The sequence below is a fragment of the Lytechinus variegatus genome, chromosome 2, assembly GCF_018143015.1.
Source record: "Lytechinus variegatus isolate NC3 chromosome 2, Lvar_3.0, whole genome shotgun sequence".
NCBI lineage: Eukaryota > Metazoa > Echinodermata > Echinoidea > Temnopleuroida > Toxopneustidae > Lytechinus > Lytechinus variegatus.
Genome location: NC_054741.1, coordinates 82,485,866 through 82,510,592, shown reverse-complemented (window position 1 = coordinate 82,510,592; position 24,727 = coordinate 82,485,866). Strand labels below are relative to the sequence as shown.

The 24,727-nt window shown below is 35.7% G+C and overlaps 1 protein-coding gene across 1 annotated transcript in view; it reads right to left on the bottom strand.

Moving 5' to 3' along the window:
* LOC121409272 (phosphatidylinositol 4-kinase alpha-like) overlaps positions 1–24,727 on the bottom strand; it is a 35,705-nt gene that overhangs the window by 9,173 nt on the left and 1,805 nt on the right. Inside the window, exons 4-30 of the mRNA XM_041601162.1 lie at positions 23,651–23,736; positions 23,160–23,232; positions 22,212–22,657; positions 20,904–21,069; positions 20,140–20,334; positions 19,460–19,560; positions 18,745–19,061; positions 17,958–18,237; positions 17,591–17,694; positions 16,923–17,133; positions 16,223–16,331; positions 11,868–12,004; positions 10,957–11,241; positions 10,243–10,367; positions 9,374–9,539; positions 8,593–8,799; positions 8,114–8,188; positions 6,948–7,107; positions 6,406–6,533; positions 5,843–6,004; positions 5,312–5,571; positions 4,463–4,590; positions 3,521–3,756; positions 2,920–3,104; positions 1,798–1,930; positions 1,054–1,233; positions 152–272 (exon numbers count right to left, since the gene is read on the bottom strand). Of these exons, the coding sequence (XP_041457096.1) occupies positions 152–272; positions 1,054–1,233; positions 1,798–1,930; positions 2,920–3,104; positions 3,521–3,756; positions 4,463–4,590; positions 5,312–5,571; positions 5,843–6,004; positions 6,406–6,533; positions 6,948–7,107; positions 8,114–8,188; positions 8,593–8,799; positions 9,374–9,539; positions 10,243–10,367; positions 10,957–11,241; positions 11,868–12,004; positions 16,223–16,331; positions 16,923–17,133; positions 17,591–17,694; positions 17,958–18,237; positions 18,745–19,061; positions 19,460–19,560; positions 20,140–20,334; positions 20,904–21,069; positions 22,212–22,657; positions 23,160–23,232; positions 23,651–23,736 (4,776 nt within the window). The remainder of the gene's footprint in view (positions 1–151; positions 273–1,053; positions 1,234–1,797; positions 1,931–2,919; positions 3,105–3,520; positions 3,757–4,462; positions 4,591–5,311; positions 5,572–5,842; positions 6,005–6,405; positions 6,534–6,947; positions 7,108–8,113; positions 8,189–8,592; positions 8,800–9,373; positions 9,540–10,242; positions 10,368–10,956; positions 11,242–11,867; positions 12,005–16,222; positions 16,332–16,922; positions 17,134–17,590; positions 17,695–17,957; positions 18,238–18,744; positions 19,062–19,459; positions 19,561–20,139; positions 20,335–20,903; positions 21,070–22,211; positions 22,658–23,159; positions 23,233–23,650; positions 23,737–24,727) is intronic.

Genomic DNA, 24,727 nt, shown 5'->3' with positions numbered 1-24,727 from the left:
ACGAAAAGAAGTTTATATAGATAAAACAGAATGAGCATAAAGTGTACATCCAAGCTAAAAACAAAGTTTTCCAGTTAAATTAACCAACCCAACCTCCCAAAAGATGAGATATCTAAGGTATTACCCACGAGACCAATTCAAATATATTTACCATCTCTTTCTTTTCCCTCCTCATCTTTGAAGATGTTTGTCTTCATATTCCAGATCAGCTGATGGGCCAGGAGTTGGGACTTCTTTGCTAGGACCAAGATCAGCTCCGTCACAAAGCCAAACTGCAGTGTCAAAGGAAACAAATCAATACAAAATTACAGATACAGCCTGTTTACATGGGACAGAGCAAAAGCTTTCATTCTACAATCAATATGGTTTATAAATCATGGAAGACATTCACTTGAATTTAGCAAATATGCTGTTTTGAATGATCTCCTTCCCTTGGTCTCCCCACACCCATTCCTTTCCTTCTACTTCTATCAGTCTTCTATAATGCATGTACAGTGAAACCTGTCTATAGTGACCACCAAAGGGAAACACAAAATGTGGCCTTTATAGACAGGTGGCTGCTATAGACAGGTTCTTATACACACAATCTGCTTCCATAGGAATCGGTTTTAGTGGTCACTATAGGCAGGTGGCCACTAACACAGGTTTGACTGTATAATAAACATGTACAGTACAGGTTAATTATCAAATGCGATTCCATATATTCAACATTTTTCCATTCTCATCTCACTTCATCAACTACTCAAGCCATTATGATTTAATATCATTACTTTTTATATGGATTACAAAGTAGATACAACACAGTCCCACATATAGGAGGATAAACATACATGTTATTTGTAATTACTTCACAGGAACCAAAGTGTAAATTTCAACTTGCTTAAGTATCATTCTGATGAATACAATTTAACATTGCTATAGACATGTTCTTTAAATATAGATGTTAAAAGTGCACATCGTTGGATATGCAAGGGGATTGTAACTTTGTAATCTTATTTGCATATGAATCGATAATGAAACATAATAATCTCAGTCATAAGTTGAGACCAATACCGTATCATATCTGACAGCCTGAACCAGCTGAGGGACATAGAAGAGCAATGCCTCTGGTGGATAATCTTGTAGGACCCTGGTAGCATATTGAGCTGTCAGAGGGTGTGGAGGATACTGCTGGGAGAAGTATGACAGAGCAGTGACCGGTGGAACAGGTGCCCAGCATAGGATGTGACTCAACTGTAGAAATGTTGGAAAGAGTTGGAATCAAAATGGTTAAATACAGGTAATAGTGGCTGATTACAGAGGCCTTGTAGATTTATAAGTGTCTACACTGGGTTTAAATGCTACAGTAATCCTTGTGTTTTTCCTTGAAAAAAAATCTAATTTTGCAACGCTTGATATTAAACATAAATGCCAGTTTTGGTAATGATCTCAAAATGAGCTTGAACAGAAGCCATAAAATATTTGTATGCATTAATAAAAAAAATATGTGCAGAATGATTGTGGTAGAAAATGTCTAATTGCTGATTAATTAGCAAAATAAACAAGGAATTCCAACGATATGTAGGTTTATTTTCCTTTTTGAATATAGTCACAAATAACAATAATTTTTAACACTTTTTCATGAAATCAATGTTTGATACATCTAAATTAGCTTGAATGTCGAAGGTTTTGTCCCATCCATGACATCAACTGTAAGATATTCACTACATCATTTAGATTGCTACAATGCAGATTTATTCCATGAACTATACCACTAAAACTTAAAACTTGTGATCAAAACAAACCAAGAAAGCTAACCTCTGCAACATCTGAATCCACACTGTGTTCAGTGACCAGGAAGTGAATGGCACTCGGGAGGTCAGATACAGCCATAGGATTGAGACGAACCGATCGTGTCACCTCCTTGACAAGGCTCTCTGATGCCTTGAACCTAATGTTATCATAAAGAAAAACCTATGAAATACTGGTAGCTATTCGCGACCAAAATGTAGTTCACAAAATTGAGCTTGCGCAAAAGAGCTAGAACTAAAGTAAAAATTGACAGTACTAAACCCGTAGAAGTATCAATGCCCTGTTTAACTTGCAAGGTTAAGCATATACTAGCGATTAACATCATTTTGTGTGATCAATCCCCTCATCTGCATAACAATCAGGATGTGTATACAATTTATTATTGCTCTGTGTTTTTAAATATATTTTTCACTCATAATAATTAACTGATAAAGTCACAATATGGCACAATCTCTGTTCTGTCTGTGCATATATGCACAATGTTTTCTGTTCACTTAACTAAATGTGTAGAATACTCTTGATCAATCTTTCTCTCTCCATCCATTAATTTAACCATGTATTCCATACACCTCAGCTTCTGGAGTAGTCACCTATCCATCCTTTTAATAATCTAGCAGACCACTCAATCCCTATTTATATCTTTACCTTATGGTATTACACTTTCACGTTTCCTTTTGAATAATCATTAATCAGCAGATCCATCTCTCAGTAAAATATTTATCTCTTGACCATTCATCTTTTTTTCTACCTTCCAATCCATAATTCATTCAACATTCTATCTATCAATCATCCTTCCTTTACATTTATCAATAGACTGCCTGACGCGGGTTGTGTGGTCCAGTGGTTAGAGCATTGGACTCATAATCGCGAGGTTGTGAGTTCAAATCCCAACTCTACCATTGTCTCCACTTTGATAAAAAGGCCCGAGAGTGATATCTGTCGTCTATAATGTCAGCCACTATGACTGATTTAAACCTAAATGTAAAATGTTTTATAGGTAAGTGGTTATATACCAGCTTGACGTTTACCAGCAAAATGCTGTCCTGCCGCATTCCTACGGGAGTTACCACAAACAGAAACATCTATCATTCATCCATTCACATATCAACCCATCTGTCAATCATTCACCTGACAGGAAGCTGACAAGCTAGATGAGGGGAGACCTCCCAGGCTAGGTGAGCAAAGTCCCTCCAGGTTCGTTCATTTGTTGGTGTCTGTACCCTCCAGTTAGCAACCAGCTCTTCTCCTGGTAGCTTGACTTCAGGGTTATCTAATGGATTGCACCAGCAACACAGTCTCTCTATCTCATTCACCTGGAAAATTTAACAAAAACCCTTTAAATATCTGTTGATATCAGCTCCTCTTTTGATAATCTTATAATCTTGGTATACAAAGAGTCAAATTCAAGAATAAAACCCTTTTTAAAAGCTTATTTGAACAATATCAGCAGGGGAGATTGATTTGATGATTCCCGCATAGCAAGAAGTCATAGTCACAGACAAAATTTCATGCTTTTTTTTCTTCATGTCTCATGAACTTTTGAGAATAAATTGAATTCCATAATGGCTCCCCCTGTGATAACTTGTCTATGAATACTATGGTGATATTAGGGCAAATAAGTAGCAATGCTTCCCTCCAAAGAGCAAAACAAAGTCCTATCTGTTCATTTCTACCTACACTGTCCGATATCTATTTGTTTATATCAAAGAATACCATAAAAAAAACCTACCAGCAATGCAAGGATTAGATTCCTTCTCTTCATATACTCCTTGGCATACTTGGCTCCAACCTCACCACTCTTCCTTGTGACTGACGACCTCTTAGATACCACTGACATGTTACTTGATAATGGCATGGTGTTCATCCAACCTTGAGGGCGCACTACTGATGACCTGGTATTGAGGTACTCATTGCTGGCACGCAGGTCAGCTGGGATGATACCAAGTGTGTGGACTTCCTCTGTCTCTGCAAGATTTAATTTTTTAAACAAAGTGAATATGCACATATCAGTTAGATTACCCGTTAATAGTGATCACTTCATTATAAATCAAATACTACTACTACTACAAATAATAATAGTGATAATAGTTTTTAATTACCAAGGGTAGCCAATTAATCTATTAGCTAATCTTCCAGCAGGCTGTGCATAACATAAACACATTCTACTATGCCATGTGTCTGAAAGAAGGCAGACTTACAATTTTAAGGTCTTGGTATGACACAGCCAGGAACTGAACCCATGACCTTCTGGGTGCTCTTCTACTGACCAACAATGTTGCATGATAGGTAAAAGAGGAAATTTCTCTCGATGATATCTCCTGAACAGTGAACTTGCTGAAACAATGATGGTACTTGTGTCTCTTCATCTTTGTTTTATCAATATATTGAGTAGGTTTCTAATGAAAATTTGAGATACCTAATTGCATAGGCAGACCTGTGAATCTTAAAATAGAGCAAAAATGGCACATTTCATCTGTGTGAAAACAATGAAAAGAAATTTTCACGAAAATACAATTTTCATGAAATTTTCATGGAAAGGGATGAAAATATTTTCATGAAGTGGTTCATTTTTTTTTTAATTTTGGTCTATTTTGCATAGACATACATGTAAAATCCATGCTTCGTCTGGTACGTAAATCACAACACCAAACAACAAATTGATAGCACTGACCTTGAACTACAGCTGTGGTAGCTCTTAGGTATTTTTTCTCTGCTATCATGGCATGGAAGAACTTGATGAGAATACTGATATCTTCTCTTAGCTCACTCACAGACTGGGTAGGACAGACAGGTGCAACACTGCAAGAGACCAAAACATTCCTTTTATCCATGCTCAAAAATACTTGTAAACTTAACTTTCACCCATCATCACAGCAATAACTTGACAACATTCTGTGACTCGATAAAAACTGCTCAATCTCATTAAAATTTGTACAGGGGCTAAAATGACTAATGACCATAAATGTAACCTAGTAACCTGTTTTAACCTTCCTTTATAGCCATGTACAAGTAAAGTCTGTTTTCATGTATGTTTCCATTTTACAATTTTTAAATGATAAAATCAAGTGAAATACATGTAGCATGCAAGTAGTCACAGAGAAGTTCATTTGCACCTTGTCAAATTTTGAAGACACAAATTAATGAAATATGTTTGAAGGAAATGATTAATCTGCACAAAAATAAAATGAAATATTAATGTCAATAATTGAATTTGAAATTATGAACTAGTATATAATAAAATATCAATAATAATAATAATCTGCTTTTACATAGCGCATAATACATCAAAACGACGTGTATAAGCGCTTTACAGATCTTATTACCCGGTCATCGGATTCAATCAGTCATTTCCGTACAAAATGGGTGCACATCCTCCACTCCCTGAGGAGTATTCCAGTCAGTCGCCGACGAGGCGCACACAGTTTTGGACAAGCTACAATGACTTTCACATTCTACCGGGTACCCATTTAAAATAAAAACAATATAAATTTTCAGAAAGAAATGTTTGAACCATAATCACCTGAAGAAGTCAAAAGCAGCAGAGTATATCCTCTCTCTCAAGACATTCTTACCCGTACTGCTGGGTAGGATGTCACCCTGAAGAAGAGACAGACCCATACACAGTAATCTGAAACGAGGTCCCATGGCTGCAATGTGTCTTGAGAGGGAGCCCTTTGTCTGTCCAACCTGCATTGGTAAGGAGCGGTGCAGGATGGAGATGAAGATCTCAACAACGTTGATGCTGCTGTATTTGATGCTCTCTAGTCGCTGGTGTAAGAACTGCAAGAGGTTATACAACAATAAGTACTTGGTTGTGACGAAAGTGACAGCAATGATAGATAAAATGGTTGAATAAAATTAGGCGCTCATACAACTTTCATAATACTTGGTTACTTCCTCTATATTTCTATAGAGGTGTATTTCCATAATGAATTTTACATCACCATCGCCAACAATGAATCAAATCATTTAATAATTAAATTATCAAATTCATCCCCATCAACATAATAAACATCCGTGTCATTTCCATCACTATCATTATGATAATTACCTGAGTCCAGATGTGATGTGGTGTAGCATTAGGTGGGTTTGGTTCTGGGATATCATCACCACTAATGGCTGCCAAAGGACTAGGTTCTTCAATATTAATAGAGAACAAACCAAGTCTCTTGTCCATACTCATTTGCCATGCTCCAGCCATTTCACGCATTAACTAGTAAAATAAAAAGACAAAGAAACATACATCACTTATGAATAACTATAGAAAATAATCAAATCAATGTTAAATCTATGAAAGCAAAAGTAAATTTGCCGTATATTTAAAAACAACTACATCTTTGACACAATTTTATCTAAACTTTGCGTGTTACTAGGTCACCTGCAATACACTGAGTGATATAAAACCATTAGTTTTAAGCAATACATATAAACAAAGCAGATAAATTCGCATAGAATGGGGTAGCAAATATTGCAATCTATCAAGCAAAGAAAAATAGGCAATAGAATAGACAAGAAAAATACTGTCCTGAGTTTCATATATCTTAAGCAGACAATTTGAACTATCAGATATACTTGAGGTTATTTTGTCTACCAAATGAATGCTCTCTTACTCACCTGAAGTTCCATGTCTGGTCTAGCAGCTAACAGCCATTCCCAGCATGCAACAGCCTTCTCCATAGCAAGTGTTGTAAAGAGTTTGACTGGTGCCCGACACAGGTTGTAGAGCAAGTATTTATCTACACCTATCATAGCACAAATGATAAAGTAAAATAACATTTGTGACTTTTCATGTATTGCAGTTTAGATATTTTGCACCGAAATACTCAACATGGAAATTTCTAAAAGATATGGTGTTTCATGAAGATCGTTCGCATTAGCTTCCTCAGTACCGGTAGCATCATCATCATCATCATTGTCATCATCATCATCGTCATCATCATCATCATCAACATCATCATTTTCAGGACCAACATATGCCTACGGAAGAATTAATGGTGTACCATGTATTCAATAAACTCCTCTTCTTCACCATGGAAACCTTGTTGTTACTATCTTCTCTTCCTCCACCTCCTTCTCCTCATTAGCAACAGCACCATCATTATCATTTACATCAGTATCACCATCATCATTTCTATCACCTTCATTATCATCCTTACCTTCACTTGAGATGAGTAGAGCACAGACCCTGAACATAGCATTTGTGAAAGCATCTTCTCTCTTAGAATCACATGCCTTATCAAGCTGTCCATTCAGTACATGTGATAAACTCAATCCACCAGGCCCTGCATCAGTATAGATTGCTTTCATCCCTGATACCTTCATAACAATATACAAATAGCGAATAGGCATGAGTGCAATGGTGCGAGATTTCGCATGAGGTGAAAGAAAGATGCTCTATTCAATTAGGCATTAGCCGAGTTGAAAAGAGCGTTTCTTTCTTTCTTTCATCGAATGCGAGATCTCGCAATATTGCAAGAATAAGAAATATATTCGCTATTTGTGTTGTACAACACCTCGGAATTTAGCAAAAATATGAAAAAAAATACCGGCAGTTTTTCCCTGCAGTAATCTATGAGAAGGGAGCAAAAATATTGAAAGCAACAAGGAAAATCCCACTAGCACACATGACCTTGGGCAGCATTGCGCATTTTATAGCCAGCAGGCTTATACTCGTATTGCACCTTCATTTTTACTGAGCGCAATTAATTAAATCGTATTGTGACGTCATCTTCTAAAGCCATGCAACGGTACATTTTGGAGCAATTTTTTGGGCAATGGTACGAATGTTTGACATTCAGCATTCCATTTGCTCGCGTACAACAAGCTAAGTAGGCGTTGTACAATAACGGATACAAGATGAAATCTGTATACATCTGACATGTCTGGTGTGGCAGAGACAGTCAACAGTCACATTCAGTTTATCCAAAAAGCCTTTCAGAAATCCAACATACTGAAAACCGTTGGCTGTACATGTAAGCTGAAATGACCTATTAAATTCGTTTTTTGCTAATATTTCGGGCCTATCAGCAATAATATTTGGGAAAACATTTCAATGGATGGCCATTGCAGCAGATGAAAAACAAAACAGGACTGCATTATAAATCCCATAAAGGTTGGCAAAGGTATGATCATTAAACAATAGCCGAATTGGCTAATGTAATTTTGCATTTGCTTTCGTGTGTGTGTGTGTGTTTGGAATGGAAATAAAATATCATTCAGTCATGTAATTACATGGGCTGTAAATTACCTAGAACAAACTATTTTGAACAAACTAAATCCTATAAACTACGATCTGATAATGAAATAATTGATATCCATTTACCTCTCCAGCAAACCTGCTTCTTAGACTCATTACTGATACAAAGTTGGCTGACTCACTTGTTAAGCTGTCAGAACCCTGGTGAAGAAAAAAAGAAGTAATGCATTTGACAATAAACACCCCTCAAGAAATCTATTAAAAATAAAAAATAGATTCTACTAAGGATTGCCATAAGCATACCAAGAAAGTAACACGGTTCTTCATCATACTTTTTTGTTTGTATCATAAAGCAAAGACAATATCAAATTCAACTATCATCAAGACAATAACAATGATTCTCAAGAGGTAGAATTTCCCAAAAGAAACATGTCACCGCTGGGCCAACTAAACCTAGTATATAAAAAAAGTAAATATTCTAAAGAAGGAAACATATGGCTGCTCTAGTGGCCTCAAGTTTGTGTTTAGGAGAAAAAGAACTGAGAATCGGTCAGAAAAAAAATGAAAAGAGGTAGCCCAATGAGTGTTAAAGCATTATAACTCACTGATGCAGTGAGTCCTTTGTTAAATCCTGCACACTGAAGAGCACTCTCTGTTGCAAGCTCCAAGGTGCTTCTCTGTGAGAGACTGTCTGAAGAGTTCTCTAAATGAATGATGTATTGTTGGATGTGGGAGCGTGTCGCCGAGGCTGCCCACTTCACGGCCTCTTGGAAGATACCTCCGCAACGGGCAGCAAAGTCACGAATAATGCCCTGTTGAAGAAAATAGTGATTACTGTTATTTTCATTGTAAGCATCATCACAATCACCACAAAATATTGAAAAAAAAATGAATTGAAATCTTCCTCCTCCTCCTCCTCTTCATCAACATCATCATTATCACCACCACCACCACCATCACCATCACCACCACCACCATCACATTATCATCACCATCATCATCATCATCATCACAATCACCATTACCAGCACTACTGCTATCATCACAGCTAAAGTTGTCATCATAATGAACTTCTCAATCACAACCTGCAGTATTTTCATATTTGATTTGGAAATAAATTGACACTGCAGGTTATCTTCACAATATGTTGTCATGAGAAATAAACCGGTGTAGAAGAAAATGTGCATTCGGCCATTAGATTTAGTCCAAAGTCTTGTGTCATTAAATAATAACAGATTATCATGATTATAATGATCTTTAATCAAAAGGCATTAACCTGAATAATGTTTGCAGTGTACATGTAATTTTAAGATACTGTGTAAGGTTTGGACATCGTTCTACCCGATCAACTAAAACCAAACAGTTGGGAAGAAATAAAATCTGTACCTCTCTTGATTCCTTGGTGTCCATAACAGTCAGCATGAACCTGCCTTCAAAGACAGGATACTCTCTGACTTCCTGGAGACTATCCTCTGCAGCTGCCTTTGATAAGAGCTGAAGGAGATCAAGCATACTCCATAGGACATCACCATTCCATAGTAACTGAGGAAACCTGGACAGTGTCAGGAATTGAAATGATATTATTACCATCTAACCCAAGTATCATTTTATTTGATTAAAGACAGTAACAAAGTATTAATTTTCATTAGAGCAATTGATCTGAAATGACGGCTGATCTTGACCCAGTGACCAAACATTATAATTATGTAAATATCAATTCCTGACAAACATCACATCCGATCGTTACAGAATAAAAACATTTTCCATTAAAAAATCAATAATTCAAATCTGAAACCTTGACTTAGTTTTTAGCAAGTTGATACCAGTTCACTGACCCAAGAGTGACCTTAGACTTGGTCTAGTGTCCTGACATGCATCTATTTGCCAATACCTGATCAACAATATAAGCAAGTTTAATTGACTAGGAGCTTATACTTTTAAGATCATCTAAAAAAGAAAATCTTAACCAAGGTTTTTTATGTTGATATCAAACCTTGGCCAAAGTTCATGGATTGTATGTGACCTGTGATCTTCATGATATTGACTGACACTCATGTAACATGATCAGTGACACTTGAATATCCTTAACATTGATAAAATTTTGACAACTTCAACACCAACCCTATAGGAATATCATCATCTTTCTTACTTCTGCTTTGCAGGCAAGGACAAACAGAAATATAGAGCCTTGTACTTTCGTGTAAACATGCAGTTGTATAATAAAACTTATTGTTTTCTGCCTCCTGCATCCTTACCTGTCAACAAGTCTTGAAAGGTATTTATCAGCAACCTTTCTGATCTGTTTGAGGACATGGTTGAACTTGACTAACAGGAACTGAGCATGATGGACTAACTCCTTCTCCCTCTCCTCAGTACGGGGCTGAAAATATCACAAACACACACAAGCATTGGTCATCCACTACTGGTGAATACTATCAAAATTCTTATACCATTAGTTTGCTCTACTTGCACAGTAATTTATTCACACTACTCACTAATATCTTCTTAGCTGAGGCCAGGGATCTTTTGGATTCATTTGATCCATATAAAACCTGGAGGCCGTTTCATAAAGCTGTTCGTAAGTTAAGAGCGACTTTAAGAACGACTGGTGATCCTTTCTTTTGGTAAATGGTATACACCATAGGCGATGGTTTAGCGCGTTAGAAAGTATCACCAGTTGTTCTTAAAGTCACTCTTAACTTACAAACAGCTTTAAGAAACAGCCTCCTGGGCTATTTTTCTATTTTGATAAGGAGTGCAATACATATGCATAATTTTTTTCCCACTTGCATGAAGGAATGTGCCACACAGTGCAGAAATATAGAATGCTGTATGCTTCAAGAAATATGATCTTTTACACACTGTTATTAGGAGAAACACATGAAATAAAGCACAGAAAAGAGTATTTTACTTAATATAAATCTCATTAAAAAATTATAGAAATCTTACAAAAACTAAAAGGAAATTACCATTTTGGCCTTGATATCCAAGAACATGTCAAAGACCTTATCAAAGGAAGCTAAGAGACACTGCCACATGCCAGCTTTATCCTTGATGATAGCCTTGTCTTCCAGGTAAGTAAAGACTGCTGCAAAGCTGGTAGGTATGGCATTACTGACACGCAGGGTCTCAAGCCGATGAACCGATAACAGGTAGGTACATTGGGCAAAATTGAGCTTGTTGACAATGACTGTGACCTCAGGAGAGTGCTCCATGAGACTCAAGATATTCTGACGGAGTTCGTTCAGGTCATTCTGATTCAAGGATAAGGAGAATGATAACATCTAGGTGTTGTGGTATAGTGGTTAATTCAAAAGACTTCAAAACCATGAGGTAAAAGGTTCAAATACTGTACAGCCCATAAACCAATGAATTAACTAACTTTCACCATGGCAGTAAATTTCAAATGTAGATATAGCATGCTTTGTTTACATTAAATTTCAAGTCAGCTTCTGGCTGTAGAACAAAGCTCATGCATTTGTGAAATGAAAGTGAAAATTGCAAGCATTTGTAAAATGGAGTGTGTAACATACAAGTACATCAGCATTTGGAATCAATACTATGGATCAAAATTAACCTAAATTACATACATGGTAACACTTGCACAAAATGAACACTTGTAAGAAAGGGATAGGATACCATGTGTAAAAATAATGCACTATAAATGCATTTTTTTTCAGTCCATTAACAATTGGAACAGGCTACCACCTGCATCAGTACCTTTTAAGGAATTGGTATCACCATCACCATCCTCTCAATCATTGTCAAGATGGGATCAAAAGCTTTATGCTTCAAGTCTCAACAACCAAGATAATAAAGAGGGTAAATATAATTATTTGGCATTGTGTATTTACTTCAATCTAAAGAGTACTCTACTCACATATGTCATGCTATCATTCCTAAGAGCAGAGTTGTATTGGAGTTCTGATCGCAGATGTTCTCCGGGACTAGATGTAAGAAGGGGAGATTTGGCAGCGATGTGGCAGACTCCTTCATACCACTCCTTTGGCCACAGACCTATAAATAGAACAGAAGGCATCATTATAGTAAATTCTTGAATCACTCTCAATTCATCATGCCTGTGTGCTGTGCAAGGCATGCAACTGTGTGTAACACCTCCAAGCTCCATGCTTCAGTCAAAGAAAAACCATGTGAAAACACAAAAAATGTAAACAAAGAACAGATAACCAAGTTAACAGTTAACAAGGGGGGGGGGGTTACTGTATGACTGTAGTGTACTGTATACATTTATATGTAACTAAAGACAAGTTTATTTTTCAACATTTATACATGTTTGATTTCATTCTTTATTCATATGCATAAATGCAAGAAAAAAATCTTTTGCAGCCAGCACAGTACATCTATACAATTTGTGTGGCGTCAAAAAAGCATATCATGATTTAACAAGTGGAATGCCTCTTGCGGTCTCACCTGCATCACACGATTCAATATAGCAGCCGTGCTGACTTGACCTTAATCATGTGACATGAAACTCATGCAGGATGTTCAGTGATACTTGATTGACCTTATGTCTAAGTTTCATGAACTAGGTCCATATATTTTCTAAGTTATGATGACATTTCAAAAACTTAACCTTTGGTTAAGATTTTGATGTTGATTCCCCAACATGGTCTAATTCATTGACCCTAAATGACCTTTGACCTTGGTCATGTGACATGAAACTCAGGAAGGATGTTAAGTACTACTTGATTAACCTTATGGCCAAGTTTCATGAACTAGGTCCTTATACTTTCTAAGTTATGCTATCATTTCAAAAACTTAACCTTAGGTTAAGATTTGATGTTGACGCCGCCGCCACGGTCGGAAAAGCGGCGCCTTTTGTCTCACTCTACTATGCAGGTGAGACAAAAACTGTCAACATTTAATAGCAACCAAGACATTAATTGAATTGCTTAAATTACTGTCTGCACTGACACTCCAGTGTTCCTAATAGAACTGAATGTTGGTTTAATTTGAAGTTGCAAGCAATATCATGATGTAAAGTAAATGTATGTTTGGAGCAAATAATCATTGTCTGAAATCATACTGATCAATGGCAGATCATCATTGCTAGAAAGTTATGTTGCCTTTGTAAAAAAAAAAATTCTTCTTCTTAATATTATTACTAATTTTTTATAGATGTTTAACTCATGAATACTTTTGTTAAAGTGAAGCTTACGGTGAATGTTAATGAAGATAATAACCAATGGCATGCATATGATTGGCCTGCCATTATTTGTAATTTCAGCCAATGTTAATTTAAAAGAAACAAAAACAAACTCTTTGTTTCATGCAGTCATGAATGGATAATTCAAATTTGTAAACTTTAATCCAGACATGATATTGAAACCAGAAAAAATTACAAACACTGCTAATACATGTTAGTAAAAGTGTGTCCAATTAATCCATTTTCAAACAAACATGTTTCATTCTCTAACTACGACATCCTGCTGCAATAAAGCACAATGAAGTATTATCATCAAACAACGTAAAAAAAAATTGTTGTCACTAACATTCAAATAAGTCTGAGCATTTACATTCACTATATCAAGGAAGCAACACTGAGAAATGATAAAACAAACAATCATTTGGGCCATTCTTTAGGTTAACTTGCTGGGCTAATTAAAACATGAATGAGGATAAAGTCAATGGGATCCTAACCATGGACCCTTTAGTGATTGCTATTTACCATGGGAATTAGATAGTCCTCTTTAAAATCATTATTGTACATGTATATCATGATGATGATTATTATAAAATTTTGAATCTATTATTGTAATCATTATGAATTTGGGTTTATTTAAATCATTTTGATGGTGTTTGATTGATATCATCATTCTTAGTAACAACGGCAATAGCAAATAGCAATCACAAGAATTATTAGATGAGGATTTCATTGACTTTTACTAAAACTATCCATTCTGATATCAAAGGAGGATTGCAAATTCAAAGGCAAATATTAACATTTTATTGTTTTTTTCTTCTTCTTTGACTGCCAAGTTCAGTTGCTATTTTGTTATATTCTAACAAATCATGAAGTACAAAGATGCATCATGTTTTGAAAATTTATGACATCCCTTAAAAAAGAAAATTCCAGACAAATAAAAAAAAATTAGCTTAGGATTGATACTTGATTGACAAACAACTTCATGAAAACACATAATTTGCAAAATATGCAATCATTTAGCACAGTAAATTTATCATGTTTAAACATCTTGACAGACTCACATAAAGTTCCTATTGAAGAAACTTTCTAATGTTTTTTTTTAAGAATGTTTTTGATGCCAATATTCACCTTTTAGTTGTGTCAGGGGGCAAAGGAATGGAAACATAACAATGTAAAAGAATGGTGAAATGAAAAAAAAAATCACAAAAAATAACAAGAACCAAAAAGAAATAACAGAAATAAAATCAAATATGGTCATACGGCGTGTAGTTTGAGGTACAATATTCCATATCTTGATACCTAGGGGAAAAGAGAGTAAAATCTGATGGAAAATATGAAACCACAAGAGAAGGGATTCCAGTATGATAATGGGGTTATAAAAGACATGAATGTAGGAAGAATATGGGAATACAATATATAGAAGCAAACTTGAGTCCTGATAAATAGATTATTGAAGTTAGTCTTAAATACTGTATGTATAGATTACAAAGGGTAAACAATATGAAATGTGAATTCAACACAAGACATGACACAGGAAACCAGAAGATATATAACTTTGTGACTGAATCATGAAATCATCTATACAATCAATCTCACAATTCTCGGTGTAATGGGGCTAAGAATATTTCTTTTACCTCCTCCTGGCTTATATATGAGTATGTATTCTCATCTACCAGAACTCAATGGCTACTTAAGACAATGAATGTGCTTTAATAAATCATAGAGTAATCAAATAGAATACTTCATTAAATACTATTAGGATATTGGTTCACAAATATCACAAAAACTAGACAATACCACACACAAAAAGACAAGACATGAAACTGGTACATACACAGGGTCTCACAGGCCATGTACAGTAATTCTGTAATCCAGTTTGGTTATATATTTTGCCATTTCAGAATCAAAGTTAATTGTTCATTCATCAATCATATTGAGCTCTTGAATTTAATACTAGATAATGCAATGCAATACTACTGCACATGGCTTTGAATTGTGAATTCCAGGTAACACATAAAAATCATGGGATAAGTAGGATAGGAGAGACACACATCTAGACACATGCAATATTGGTATTTTTATGTAAAAAGGTAGGATGGCAGATGAAAGACAGGATAGTAATAAAATGTAATAGCAGTAAAAATTCATCACTGGAAACATTGAACAAGCAAACGTTGTTTATGACATCAGGAGAAAGGATGTAAAGTTTAAGTAGCACTAGCTGTGACATTTGGCAATAGAACTCACAGCAGTAGAAGTTGTACCCCTGGCAGAAAAAATGGTGGCAGAATTAGCAAAGCAGTAGCAGAATTAGCGATACAAGCAGAAAAAAAACACTTAAGCTATGGTAGCAGTTGCTAGAAGCAGTGGAAGCACTACCAAGGCACTTTGACATAAGTCAGTGCCACAACATTAAACAGGACACCTGAAGTCCCCATTACTTTTTCCAAGACTAATTGTAAGTATTAGTGATTGAAGGGAGCAGACTTATATTCGGGAGAATCAAGATTACATCTAGCTGCCAAAATATTGAGATAGAGGATATTCTTGGAGTATTCTCTGGTTCATAGCATTAGGTTGAAAGCTGAAAGGTAGAAACCACTTTTTGAAAATACAAATGATGGCTATAGAGTAGAGTAGTAAGGAGCAGCAATAAGAGAGGTAGTAATATCAGTGCAGTCACAGCAGGAGAGTGAGAAGCAGTATGAATGCGACAATTGTAGTAGTATTTATAATATTAACCCTAATCTTAGTGGTAACATATTAAGAAAGAGATCAGTTATGGTTATTATATATAAATGTTCACAGTGTGGTTGCCAAATAAACATACATACAAATAGAGTATAGTTACATGTAGTTAGAGAGTGAGTATCTAATCAGCTATGTGATATATGGATGTCCATCCAAAGGGTGAACAATCAACATAAACAATGTAGGTTCAAGATAGAGCATAGAATGTTGACATGTCTACAATTGATGAGAAAAAAGAAGCAGGGAAAGCTGGGAAGCAAGGAGAAATCAAAAGGATGGGTATGATGAATGGAGGTATGGATCAAGAGTCTACTTACCAGAATCCTCTACTGCAAACCCCATGACCACACAGTAAAGCCAGAAATCACGGAAGAACTTGTGAAGACGAGGTTTGGGATCCTGGATTGGTGGTAATCTCTTGATCAACTAAAAGACACAAAGAAACGGTACTAAAGACACTATACCAAACATTTCATCCTACATAATACAAATAACATAACCATCTATTTTTCTTTTAGTATCATAAATTGTAGCAGAGAATAAGGAATCATTTGTTTCCTTCCTCCTCCTTTCCCCTCTCCATTCTTCTTTGTTGTCAACAGCTGCTGGTAATCAGTTGCAATTTTTTCTGTCCCAACTAATTCAGCAATCACTGCAGGCTTCACAATCGTATATTATTATTAAGGATGATTACTGTTTTAAGGACCAATGTCTGATCATCACTCATACTTCAATGTCATAACACAATATTACAAAGGAAGTTACAATAGCATGAATGGAAATATTTCCAACTTTACTTGTTGGATTACATTAAAATATACCATGTTCCCTTGCCTTCTCCCATCTTATTATGTACCAGAGAGTTCAAGAAAACCCATTTGAAACCTTTTGTTTTCATGCATTTACAAACACATTCCTCATTATCATGCCTAAGGTAAATCCTGATTAAAAAAATCCTGATGACATCAAAGACAGGCAAACAAAGTGGATAAACAAAGAAATTCTTGGTTAACTTACAGTAGCTAGGACAGGAATAAGGATGCCCAAGTTGCCAGCACTGCTAGATGCCTTGATAGCAGTGGGAGCCCTCTCACTTGCCCGCTTGCCCTCCAATCCAAGCTGAACAAATAATTCAAGTAGACGAACTAATAGTTCCTGCTGTTCATTCTCTCCATCAATGAATGCTGCTATGTTTGCTAGGGCATTGATAATAGCCATAGAACAATGCCTACAGAGAAAGATACCAGGATGAAAAATGAAAGATGTAAGCCCAAGTCTATTTCCTCTCCTCTCCCCCCCCCCTCTCTCTCTCTCTATTACAAATCTTCTTCTTTTAGGGTTTTATAAGACTAGCCTATCAAATGCCTTGGATTTACATGAATGCTGGCTACCCCACATCGCGGTTTGATTCCTTGTTAATAATCTCATTAAGAGTCATGCATCCATATTTTGTATGTACATGTATGAACATACTTGTAATTCATGTAGAGTTGTTATTTTATGAGAATTGATAATGCATGAAAGCACTATAAAAATGAAAATAAAGTACTGTAATTAATTCTCTCCAATGATTACTAGTATCTTGCTTAGCAAAGCATTTAAGATGGACATAGTAAATGATCTTGTAAGAAAGGTTATCATTTGAACATAGAATAAAACAATGTGTTTAGTAGTCCCTATCTTACCTGAACCGCTGTGAAGCTTGTGAGCTGTTTGGTGCATAATCAGATGAACCTGCTTCAACACTGATCTGAATAAACATATTCATTACCTCTTGGGTGACAGCAGCCTATGAAAGAAACAGATGGAATATGGCATTCACAAAAGTACACAGAGAATTTGAAATAACACAAACAAATAAAATTAATCAAATACTTACTCTAACACAATTCAATAATCAGGATAAAAATTTACACTTAACCATAAATATCACTAAAAGTATATAAAATCAAATAAGTGATCAAGACATATAAACACTAACGGAAATGTGATCATGTGAAAGAAAAATATTTCAAAATGATCATGCTTTATTTCAGAAAATCTCCTGCTTACATTTCCAGCAAGAACCAGGCAGCCAAGCATATCAACAATGAGCACATCTAGGGATGAAGGGGGTGTGCAGAACCGTTGCTGGAAGATCTGCTGTACACTCTCAATGGTACGGGTTGTTTCACTTAGAAGAACAGCCACATGACCCATTGCTAAGATGGCGTTGGAGGATATGAGGGTGGAGTCACGATCACTAGCTTCAGCAATGTAGAGGGCGTTTGATACAGAGGCAAGGAAAGCTTGGATGCAATTAGGGTCTTCAATAAGTCCTGAACGAAGTGATCTGATTGAAAATAAAAAGGTATAAAGCAATTAAGGAATCCATCATAGCAATTTCCTACTTGTTTTCTATTTGGAAGAAAATTTCATTAACTACTAATATTCAAAGAGACATAATTGGTAAGCAAGCCTTGATCTTCTGACTACACAGAAACCAACAACGCATTTTCTTTTATTTGGTCAAAAATTGAAAATTAGATAGAGAACTCTTTGGTAATACTACTTCCTTCAACTGTGCTTTCTGTATTTCTGACACTGTTCATGTCATAATTCATACTTGATTCATACATATTTCATTTCTTCTGGTATGATTGCAAAAGGTGAGAAGAATATGGTATTCAAATTCAATTATTCCTGCATCAACTAAATACATGTACATATGATGTGCATCTGATATACATGGTTCAGGATAAATTATTAATTCTTCATATACATGTAAAGCACTATTTTTCAAAAGTTAATTCTGAGGAAAAATAGACTCTAAATGACTGCAAGGTTAACTAACACATACCTGCACAAGTTAGACATTGCTGCATTCCTTAGTTTTTCATACGGATGTGATCCTTCCCCACTTGTCCTACTTCCACCACCACTACCGCCACTACTACTCGGACCACTACCGGTACCGCGTCCATCCTTTCCAACCCCCGTCCTCTGAAGGCTGGACTCTATAACCCTGATGGTTGGTCCAGCACTCTTACTACTCTCAGCTTCATGATGTTTATGGAGTTTAACTATGATACGAGATGGCCCCATTAGGAAGTCTCTCAGCGAGCTGATGGTGGCATGAGCAACCGCTGGAAACTTCTCTGCCAAAGTGCCCAAACCCTGGAAAATTGAACATGTACAGTAGTAATTCATCTACTTGTGACAGACATTAAATCAAATGCATGAAAAATTAATATACTGTAGAATAATGTTTCTGTACATGAACTAGAAAACAAACACAAATCCTTTCAGAAAGGTTCTGTATATAGGGTGTTTAAAAGAAGAAACTTATGGGAGATTACATTGTGGATATTTCCAAAAACTTCTCTTAGCCATTAATTCACATTAAACAATGCCAAAATCTTGCATTTGAATTGTCACTATAAGGAGTTAATCAATGAGTGTGAAAATACCAGCTGTTTGGCAATGAGATTTACAATTTTCACACGCACATCAATATCTTTAAAAGAAGATACAGTAATCATCATTCAAATATTCAAAGTGAATTGATGTCACACCTGAAGAGAGCATAGAAGTAGAGGCATATCAGCTATGAGTTGTTTGCTGCCAGCACTAGAATGTAATTTCTCAGTCAGCCTTCCAATAAGACTATCAGCTCCTGGTAGAAATAAGATATGAAAACAGGAGGAAGAGGCATTCTTGATGACATCATACTGATTAGTGTATATGACAAAATTTTATATTTATTTAGCATGCAAATAATATAATCACATATATCTATCAAGAGTGGATAATGTACAATCAGCTGAATAATATTACATGCAATTTGTTTATATTTTGTACTTAATAATATCCACAATCAATTCAATGAATGGTAATTTAATTTTAAAAAATGAGCTGAATGACTATCCCATTCACATCCCATGTAGAATATGTGAGAATGAGAGCAAATAAAAAAGTATTGTAGACAAAACAACAATTTAGTGTATAAAGTATAAAACAGAGCTTGGCTATGATAAATCACATCAGAAACATTTCACAAATAGAGTTCAGCTATACATATCATATGAAGTTGGCCTAAAGTTATGTGGAGGGTGTCCTGAAGTGAAATCTGAGGTATCGAAGCAAAGACGTTTGGCAGGAATCATTACAATTTATCTCTATGCTAACAAAAAATATAAGTTAAGCATAACTAGCACTCTTCACGTTTCAAAATGATAACAGAATGAGGAAAAACCTGTTTCATCATTAGCTGCCCACACAAGGAGGTCTACACATGTGGCATTAGCCCTGAGTGCCAACTCTCTAGAATTGAACCTGCATGGACCCTTAGTAGCACTCTCCACACTCAGTTCCTGAAGCTCAGTCTGACCGGAGAGGAAGAGTTCTCGGACGAATGCATGGACCTCTACTTGGAAGCTATCTGGTAATCCTGAAATTTTAAAGAAATATTAGGAATTAGTTAATCAAGTATTCAACACAACAAAACAAACGAAGTAAATTAAATCATTTTAGAAGGAATACAAGGGTAATTGAAAGCTTGTTGAATGGAAATAAGATACATGTTCTGTAGGACTGACTGACAAAAACATTTTCAAAGGTAAAGCATTTCATTTGAAAAGCAATTAACTGACATGCCTTTCAAACAAAATCATAAGAAAAAAAGACATCCCATTTCAAACACATAAAACAAAATAGGTCTTTGTACAAAAATGTATGCAAACGGGTATTGACCTTCTCTGAAAACATTCAATTCTATAAGTTCAATTCGGGAAGCAAAAAAATGTCTTTACTTTAAGGAAAGAAAACATTGCATTGGGTGAAAAAGCAGTATTTCCAAGTTTCCTGCTATAGACATGAATATCATTTTAGAAAAAGGTATTTTTCATATGAACAGCAGTATTTTTTATTTTCATATATAAACCCCGTACAAAATACTGTGAAGGTAAACGTTGTGATTTATAATAATGACATCTTTCTCACTAGAGATGAGATTGTTACCTTTATGTTGTTGAAGGAGATGTCTGAGTAATGAGACAAGAACAACATTGATAACTTCACTATATGATTTATATGGAAGAGTCTTCTTTGATCCTGGTTGAAGTGCATACTGATGAGCCATCCCATCAAGGCTCTGTAACAGACTTCTACTGATCATCTTTTGACACTAAAAATATATAAAAACAATGCAACAAATTGGTACGGGTCGTGTGGTCCAGTGGTTAGAGCATTGGACTCATAAGGTTGTGAGTGTGAATCCCAACTCTGCCATTGTCTCCACTTTGATAAAGAGGCCCAAGAGTGATATCTGTCGTCTATTACGTCAGCCACTATGACTGATTAACCTAGACGTAAAATGTTTCCAAGGTAATTGGTTAAATACCAGCTTGGCGTTTACCAGCTAAATGCTGTCCTGTCGAGTTCCTATGGGAGTTACCACAAACAGAAACAGATGTCAAATCTGCAGATAATAATTCAGTGTGGTACTGAATGTGCTATACATTGATGATCATTTAACAGAAACAAATCCAGAAATGGAAATGAAATACAAATGTATATGAAAGAGATTGCTGTGACTTAAATAATTTCATTGAACAGAAACAAAATGATTTATTTATCAAACAGAAATATGTTTAGAATCATATTTTCCCCAGGCATTGACAAAAAACTTACCACCTGGGTGAAAGACAAAATGAAGCCTTTATAATTATACAAATGGCTATCATTTTTTCTACACTGACTATACGTCTTCATGAGAATCATGTTTAGAGGCCACTACAGGGCATGTGGCTGCTAAAGAGAGATAGACGCTTAAACATGTTCATCATACTATGAGTTTATTCAATATACAGTGTGTATGTTTGTAAAAATAATTGTACCTTGCACCTCTGTGAAGGGGGGGGGGTAATAATAATAGCTAATTTTTATAAAGTGCTTTTCCCAGAATTGCCCAAAGTGCGTTACAGCATATTATTACCCCGGTCATTGGATTCATTTCAATCAAGCACAAAAAGTGCACAATTTCCACTCCCTGGCCAGCATTCCTTGCATTCACTGCAGCCTCATTATGGTGCTGGCAAAATCAAACATACAATATCTTTCGCATACTACCGGGAACCCATTTAGTACCTGGGTCGAGAGTGGCAAAGTGTGGATTAACGCATTGCCAAAGTACGCTAGGCCGCGGTGGGATTTGAACACACAACCCTCTGTTTACAAGGCGAGAGTCAGAACCACTACACCACGGCTCTTGCACATTCAAATAACATACAAAGTATCAATATTATTGTTTCCCAAACCAATTCTTACCACATTTAAGATAATCTGTAGCTGTTGAGTAGAAAGATCTAGGGACCCAACAAGAGCTTCAGAGCTTCCACTCTCACACGTCTCTGTACTGATACCAAAACTTGATCCCACTACCGTCAGGAGATGGTGAGGTTCTTCTGCTACCCTCTCCTCCTTGGAGTCTATTCCGGGATGAGATGCATCCTGCCGGGTTCCATTGGCCTGCCGGAGTTTCTGCTTGATGACTGGTGAGACGATGAGTCGGAAGGAACTGTACATGGGTGATTCATGGTGCCTTGGTTGAGAGACTGCGTCCAAACCAGATGAAGAAGGAGGGGTTTGAGAAGTAGTGAGCTTGGATGCAGGATACATCTGACAGAGGAGAGAGCAGGAAGGCTCCTGGCTGCTTCGTCCGATGGCACGAGACATCCCCAGAAAGGCAGGCATGATATGCTTGCATACTGTTACTATACACAATGGAAGATAAAGAAACAAAGATTGATAATAGGCCTTCTTCACGTATAGGATAGAAAGATAAAACATTTTCTTTAGGGGGCATGAGTGGCTTTTTGATGATAATGAAATCAAATGTAATATACTTTCAAATTTATACTAACAATACTGAGTACATTCAATGTGCATTTACAGGCAGATACCATTATTCTAGTCCAGACGAAATACATTTGTTGAACAGTAAACAAATCATTTATCAAACAATCCTGTGCCAAGTTGCAAAAAAAGAGAGAAATATATAGCACTATCAAGTTTCTTTACCACTTACTGGTAAGTGCCATAATAACAATGCTCAGAACCAGGAATCTCTGGAAGTAACCATTGGATGGCAAAATTAGCATAATGATTACTTTTAATACGCAAAAGAGTTTACAAATATTGCAGTCCCATGCATTAAGTTTGATGCTGGTCTGTGGTTGATGCTGTGATCATATGTATTATTTGTTGCTTTAATACCTTGAGGATGTTCAGATGGCTGTTGGCAGATTCTGCATAGTGCCTGTAGAACTTCAACTAATGTTGACAAAATCTGGATGAAATAGGATAAACAAACAATATAGGTTGATCAATAAAACTTGCCAAAAAATTAAGACACACTACAAACTGAAAAGAGTAAGTAGTATAAAATCTCAGAGGGCCATATTTGATCAAAACTACACCACCCTTTTATTCTGAAACAAAGGGAAACTGCTTTCATTCATCTTTGTTCTGTATTTGCTGAATTTGCTTTTATACATCATGCATCATTAAACAGGTCTAAATTTTATCATTGTCTAATTTTTAGGCTTTCAATACTAATGAAAAGGATGTCAGATTTCATTAAATCTATTTCAGTGTTATAATTTATTGCAAATCTTAATTTTGGGCTGGGAAAGACTTTAAAAAAATATATATATAAAAAATAAAAAGGAAAAAGGAAGGGAGGTGGAAGAGAATGCACAGTTTACCTGATCTCTGTAGAGTGTATCTTTGGTCGCTATATCAGAAAGGAGAGTTGTGATGGTGAAAGCAAAGCGCTCACTCATGGGAAGTACTGAAAAGGAAAAGAAAAATACTTCAGAATGAATCTCACTGAACTGTCATCATTGTAGATTTACAAATCAGTATCCTATTTTCATACTGTAATATTCCAAAGATAAGCACAGCCAATGCTTTCCATACATACCCCCTCTTTGTTTCAGGAATAGTTAAAAAATCAAACACATTCCTATCAAAATAAAGGAAAATAAGAAAAGTACCAATGAAGTTGATGAATGTCATACTCAATCAAATCTGATAATAGCCTTAGGTGAAAATATTAGGATTTTTTTTAGAACTAAAGCAAAGTTGACTCAAAGTCATGCTTTGGCAAATCATAAATATTACATTTGAGGCATAATCTTCTTCAAAAATAGGTATTAACTAGTGCACATCTCCCTGAGCATGGTCATATAACCATTCACATCTCAGAATTCAAGTTGCATTTAACTCTTCATGAAACCCCTAACTTGTATATTTCTCTGAAAAGTACATTTTAAAATAAAAACTGAATATACACATGTAAACTAAACTATTTCTTATACATGTACTGTAGGAGGAGAAATGAGATGATGTGTTTGATGATGTATCCAACCCTATAAAATAAATCAATTATCATCTTTTTTTTAAAATGACATTTTGAAGAATTTACAATCACATGGCATATGGAGGAGCTACTTGTCTGTAATGTCACAAAATAAAAACTTTAGCAATTCATAACCCTGTATCTCTTTGATTTTCATCAAACCTTCACTAATATATTTCTTTCATTTTCGATCTTTTTTTTTATAACCTAGTATCATCATGGTGAAATTCACCTTTATGCAATGGTACTTTTCACTACACTGTTCTATTAATAATATAATATCACATCAATATCATGCAATGAATTTGTTATGCACTGATCTAGGCCAATGTGAATGTGCTACATTGTGTTACAAAACAGATACTGGTTCTTGATGCTACAATGATGCAGCACATAGTGAGAAATGAGATTACCGACATCC